At 44.1% G+C, this 6,958-nt stretch overlaps 1 protein-coding gene across 1 annotated transcript; it reads right to left on the minus strand.

The window, feature by feature from the left end:
• Positions 1-1,001: 1,001 nt before the first annotated feature.
• On the minus strand, positions 1,002-6,073 carry LOC308171987 (lipid transferase CIDEB-like; the record flags this gene model as incomplete). The annotated part of the gene is made up of 5 exons (XM_080546897.1): positions 1,002-1,146; positions 1,260-1,450; positions 2,057-2,215; positions 2,651-2,765; positions 6,051-6,073. The coding sequence occupies 5 exons, from the start codon at positions 6,071-6,073 to the stop codon at positions 1,002-1,004; spliced, it is 633 nt and encodes a 210-aa protein (XP_080403023.1).
• Positions 6,074-6,958: the final 885 nt, after the last annotated feature.

The following is a 6,958-nucleotide window of genomic DNA, read 5'->3' on the forward strand; positions in this document are numbered from 1 at the left end:
GTTCGGCGACACGCGCTACCACGTCAAGCACGGCCTCGATAGCTGGATAAGGGAGGAGGATCGCTGTAAGATTATAGCTGAGGCCAAAAAGAGGCAACAGAGGAAGTCACAACAAAAATCTTAATTCACTGTTAATTCATTAATGAATGTGCCAAGGCCTGCCACCTCATCTTACAAAGAAGAGTAGCCTTCATGAGCACCGCAAAATAAACTGCCCCCTCCTTTTTTTAATACATATTTAATTGCTTTATATATTGTATTTTATTGTAATGCCAATGGTATTTTTGGTGTAATAGTTCAAGTGTAATAGTACTTGAATGTACGTTTTTTATTTATATTGCTATGAATTGTATTGTGTCTCACAACTCCATGTGAGTGGTCCTCAACTTTTTAATGCACCTTTTGTTGCTGTTCTTTATACCATACCTGTTTGTTGAGGAGTGGTGTCAATCTATCTATCTATCTATCTTCATTGTTTTAATCTTCATTCACTCTATTGCCTCCAGACTCACATGTTCTTTCTCTTTTCTTAATGAATAAACTGTTTTTTCCTTGTTCTGCAACTATTTCTCCTCATTTATATTTTGTGAGCTGCATCATTGTCAACAGATGAACTACACAGATGAAATCATGTATATAAGAGAGTAGGAGATGAATGTAATTTAAAAATGCCATCTTTGTCCATCACACATTATATCATCACTGTGTTTAACATGGTACAATTGATAGAAAAAGAGGATTATATACATCAAACATATTTGTATTCTAATTTGTACAACCAACTTTTCTACATTTTACATTATACACCAGCAGCATAATGTGTTAAGCTTATCATACTCATTGTACATATTATACTCTTAGTATTCAAAATATTACTCGAACAGAAGGTTGCCACGATTGGCACAAGTACATGTTGTGATCAGCTCCACATCTTATCTTCTATTCTCATTAGACCTGATGAGTGATTAGCCAATCACAGAGGGTTAGGGTTAGACACTGCCCTAATTCCAGTACTCCATAGAGCCTGCCGGCTGGGGCTGCCAGGACTCCACCCCCTCGATGATCCGGCGAATCACAGAAGCAGCGCTGATCATAATAATATGACCAGCTGCTTGGAGGAGGGTGGAGGCAACACGGAGGGCTTCTCTGAGAGAGGAAGAACGTGAGTGAATCAGTTGAATATACAGGCAGTAATTAGTAAAAAAAAAAAGTTCAATACCCCCCCCCACTTACAAAGTCACACCATATCCTCTGCTCACCTGACGGTTTTCTTGGGCCCAAGGCATTTGAAGTCTGCACTGACTGAATACCAGCCCCTGAAGGTGGCCTTCACGCTCAGAGAACCAAAGAGGTCCTTGGGGTTCAGTCTGTACAGGTCAAAGGTCACACGTGCGATGTCTTTTCCTGTCCGGGGCTTGATCTGATCTTGGGTTTTGGAGTAAGCCTTTCCCTGAGGGTTTGGTTGAGAGAAACAAGGCTTTAGTTTAGACGGTAAGGCAGATAATTCCATGTCGAGATCCTTATGGATCACACACACACTTCTTTCTTTCTTTTTTTTCTTTATTTATCCAGGGAAAACTGAGACCAAGGTGTCTTTTGCTCCCTGTCTACACTATTAGTATGATTACAAAGCTACATTAAATATATATGAAATATACAACACAATAAAATACAAAACATTAATCGTAAAACTCGTTAACACAGCGTGAGCTTAGAATTATAAGGTTCTATCTCCGTTTAGGGCAGTTCAAGAGATATTGAGCGTCAACGTTTTTACAATCCATTATGTTTTGTGAGATGGAACCTTTGTATTTCATGAATTACTAACTCAAAAATGTCAACATTTAAAAAAATAACACCACACATGCATTAATAAACACCTAATGGATCAGATTATGTACAAAACTCAATTTTGACAAAAATGGAGATAGAACCTTATAATTCTAACGTCACGACAGGCTAATGTACATGCACACTGAGATGCACAGATTAGGGATGAGACTACATTAGCAAAATACTCTAATATTGATACAGTATCGGGCCACAGACAACCTACAGCAGGGGGTCTCCATGTCTGGCAAGGCTCCAGGGCCATGAGGACAGTGTTGTCAGGCAGGGACATGAAGAAGTCCTCCGAGTCCACCTCAGTCCCGTCCTCCTCACACACCAGGGACAGACACATGGTGGACAGGGACAGCAGCAGAGCCTCGCACACCTGGACAGACAGAAAGCCAAGGGATATTTTCAGGAAACAGTCCAACTAAGTGAGTATGAAGTCAAATCTGTATTATGTGTTTGGTTTTTTTTCTCCTCAATAACTCTTAATTTGTGTTGCATATTTTCATAATCATTGTGTTTTGCATCAAGTCTCCTCTCTCATCTCTCTCCTCTCTCTCTCTCATCTCTCTCTCTCTCTCTCTCTCATCTCTCTCTCTCTCTCTCTCTCTCTCTCTCTCTCTCTCCTCTCTCTCTCTCTCTCTCTCTCTCTCTCTCTCTCTCTTCTCTCTCTCTCTCTCTCTCTCTCTCTCTCTCTCTCTCTCTCTCTCTCTCTCCTCTCTCTCTCTCTCTCTCTCTCTCTCTCTCTCTCTCTCTCTCTCTCTCTCTCTCTCATCTCTCTCTCTCTCTCTCTCTCTCTCTTCCTCTCTCTCACCCTGTCTCTCAGCTGCTCCAGAGTGCCGGCTGTGACGCCCTTCCTGGTCTCCCTGTCTTGGGTGACCACTCTGAACGGCCGTTGGGGAGCCGACCACACACGCCTGGACACGGACCTGTGGAAGAGGAAGAGTGAAGATGATTTTCAGACCTGATGACACAGATCACTGGCGGACTCAGGGGGGGGGCAGGGGGAGCGACCGCCCCTCCTGGTGCCCCCACGGTTGAAAAACGTCTCGCTTAAGTGCCCTTTTGAGTGGCGAAATTAGAGGATGTGCCCTATTGGCTGCCCTTCCAATGGTCTAAACTTGACCATGTGCACTGATGGGGTCCCACAGTGTTGACACATTGACATTGCCGTAGTAAGACAGCTAGACACTTTACCGCAGACTGTAGATGTACAAAGCTAATTATAGAACAAAAACAAACCCTCATATAGATGGTCCCAGGGTCGGAGTGGGACTCATTTTCAGCTCTGGAGTTTCATGCCTCAGACCGGCCCACTTTAGTTCACAACCGATTACAGTAGCCTATATTAAAATCATGTAATTACAACCTTGGTATTTTAGTCTGTAATAGCGGACTCACTGTTCTCTACAGTCTTCTCTACATTTACAGGATGCTATGTCATGGGTTTGCTTCATTGTTCCCACACTGGTACAACAGCTCACCTGTGCCTTCTACTGTGATAGCAGCAATCCCTTGCTGGACACCACAAACCAAATGTGGGACAAGGAGTATGTTTGTGTGGGACAATGTGGGACACCCTCTCAACAGGCCCGGACCGAACTTTAGGTGCCCCTAGTAGCATCCGCTTCCCCTGGCCGAGTTGAGAGCTATGTCTATCCAATTTTTTCAATATATATGCATTTCCATTCTGTTTCCTATTCTGTTTGGTTTATTCAGTAGCATCCAATAATAGACTATGCAGATAAAAACTTAACAAATATATAACAAATATATTTTATTTGAATGTGAACCTCACAATAAAGTATCTGTATGGAGCAGAAAGTGAAGTCAAAGTGCAGTATCAATTTAGGCTAGTATATTAATAAAGAAAAGTAGCCTGACAGTGTTAGGCCTGTAGATGATTGAGTATGTAGGCTATCTAGTTAGCTAACTTGCCTCCCATTTGCAACACAAATGCATTGACATAGCTGTCAAGGCTAACGCGCGCACACACTAGACGAAAACATAAAACACAACTCTGCACTCATTCAGACAATGACAGTGATAACAGCTGGTTAAGGATAAACCAATTGCCCAATTGCCCAAGTCATTTTTCAGTGTTTTACATAGCCTGAAACTACAGATTGTAAGCTTTCAAATGCTTTTGAAATTTGATTTTTTTTTTAGGACGACACAAGTATTTGAATGTTGGTGCACCTCAGACAGAGACTGGGAGAAAAATCACTCTGCTGCAGCAACAAACGCTGTTAACAGCTAGCGGCTAACAGTGGTACATCGCAACGAACGTCTAACTACGTTTTTATAACATCACACAACATGCTGAGGGAACATGAACATGCTAAAAACACATACATAGATGAACACACAGTCCTTGATTTTGAACACATCCTAAAACAAAAGTATGTTTACAAGTAAAGTGGTCACTTACCAGTAGCCTACGGCAAACAAGAACAGTGAATCCAATCCACAAATTATAAGTATTTAGTGATCGTTAAACTGTTGTTTGTTATATCGAGTGGGTACTTGATACTAGATATTGTTGACACAATAAGTTTCACTTTACGAGCCCTTTGAGTCAGCGGGTGGTTCGCACAAGCAGCCAGCTCCCTATATCCACGTGGGGCCGTTGCCATGGGAACATGAATGCTGTTTCCTGATAGGCTGAAGACGTTCCATAGAATCTGGACGTTCTGCTGCAACTGAACATGTCAGCGCTTGGTTGCGGCGCTTTGTTGCGGCGCTTAGATGGACACTGGCCCCGTGGCCGCGCAAAGGGGGACATCTGGTCACCCTATTTATATGGTATTGAGATTGAGATTGAGATTGATTGAGATAACGTTTATTGCCACTATGCATTACACATATAGGAATTTGCTTCGTCACCACAGCAAGTGCGTTTATACTTTTTTCACATATCAAAAAACAGGACAACACAACAACAACACAGGACAGACAACAGTGCATTGGATAGTGCGGTATAAAGTAAAGTGCAGTGCAGAGTTTTTTACAGTGAGTCCAGTTCAGTCCTGGGCAGACTTGGGGGCGGGGGGGGGGGGGGGGGGAGCCAGAGTCATTTAACAGCCTGGCGGCTGAGCGGTAGAAGCTGAGCCTGTGGCGGGCCTTCAGTGCCTTAGGCAGCCGCAACCTTCTTCCAGAGGGAAGCAGGGTGAGGAGGCTGTGGCCGGGGTGGAAGGGGTCTGCCATGATCTTCCTTGCCCACCTCAGAGCCCTGGTGTCATGCAGGGAGTTGAGGGAGGGCAAGGGACAGCCGATCACCCTCTCTGCTGAACGTAGCACCCGCTGCAACTTGGCCTTGTCCTTGGTCGTTGCAGCAGGGAACCAGGTGATGATGGAGTGGGTGAGGATGGACTCTATGATGGCTGTGTAGAACTGGACCATCATGGACCTCGGCAGCCTGAGTTTCCTCAGCTGGTATCGGCCCAGAAGGGTACCGGCCCAGCCGCCCAGAACGGTATCGGCTTGCAAGTACTACCATGACTGAAAACCGGCCCAAAACCAGACCGGCCAACCGGGAAAACTCCAGATCCTCCCGATTAGCCACCCCGGGCCTGCTCATAGCATAATTGCCTGTCATATTTTGGCCAAATTGAGATCTGCCTAACTCTACTCTCCTAACACTGCTGATTCACTGTGCGTTATTGCCAATGCCGTCAGCCTATCAGAATAATTGTTACATTCCAAAATCACTATCTGCTCAAGTCATCTCTTTGACAGGCATTTTTGACACTACATACAAAGATGGCTCGGCTGACCACAAGTGAAGCATGACCTAGGCAATTATGCTACGAGGCTAACAATAACCCTCTGCTGTGCAAATTCGCTTGAATCTGATAAGCTGTGATTTCACTATTCCCCTAAAAGTATGTTTGGGGTGATAGCTAGACTTGTGCAACAGCGCATGAGTATCTGTGGGTTTAAAATATACTCTTGTGCCCAGACTATAACTCCCCTCTCCTCTCTTAATAAACACCTCTGTATCCAAAAACTCGATTTTCTCAGGTTGAATATTGAATTTTACAGTGATTGCCTGATGATGCGTGTTTAGCACATTGATAAAAGCCTGGAAGTCCTCCCTTGTGTGGCTCCAGATGCCAAAAATATCGTCCAAATAACGGACATACAGTGCTGGGAGTTTCGGGCATTTGGGGAAGACAGTACGCTCCCAATCAGCCATATAAATATTGGCATACGCAGGGGCGAACTTCTTCCCCATAGCTGTCCCATGTACCTGAAGGAAACATCTGGAATCAAAGACAAAGTCGTTTCTAGTCAACCCTAACTCTAAGAGATGGAGAAGAGCCTCATCTGGTCTAGAAGGGTCTGGATGGTCGTTAAATAGCTCCCGCACCGCTTTGAGCCCCAATGGGGTCTCTATGTTTGTATACAGGGAGTCAATGTCGACCGAGAAAAGCATCGAACCAATAGGAACCTGGGTGTTTTTCAGTTTTTCCACAAATTCATATGTATCTTTAATGAAACTTTCATGAATTTGGGATAATGGATTTAGATAAAAATCTATGAATTCTGCTATTCGATAGGACTCGCTCCCACAATCGGACACAATCGGCCTTCCTGGGGGGACCTGATGTGGAACTGTCCAGGTCTCTGGATCCTTGTGGATCTTTGGCAAGAGATACAGTTGCCGTGGACGTGGCGGATCCTCCCCATACAGGTAAGTCATTTGTTTGGCCGATATAACTTTCTTTTCATACAGGTGAGACACCGTCGCTCTAATCTGTTTCTGGGTCTCCAGTTGCAGAGAGCCAGTTAAAGGTACGTAGTGTGTTCTATTTTCCAATTGTCTGTTAGCCTCTGTCAAATATTGATTTTTATCCATTATTACAATTTTAGAGCCCTTATCGGCAGGCTTAATAATTATATCCTGGTTCTTTTTTAATTTGTTCAATGCTTTTCTTTCCCCTTGTGACAGGTTACTTTCTTTTTCACAGGCCCAACGGATTCCCTCCAGGTGCCGCACATCTTCCCTGATCAATCCCTTAATAGGGTCCGAGATGGAATTCCAATCAGGTTCCCAATGAGAGGGATTGATGAACGGTTCCCTGGTGAAATCCGCGGTAAACCGGAAATGATCTAAGAG

Source organism: Nansenia antarctica (genome assembly GCF_963989245.1).
Source record: "Nansenia antarctica genome assembly, chromosome: 16".
Classification (NCBI taxonomy): Eukaryota; Metazoa; Chordata; class Actinopteri; order Argentiniformes; family Microstomatidae; genus Nansenia; species Nansenia antarctica.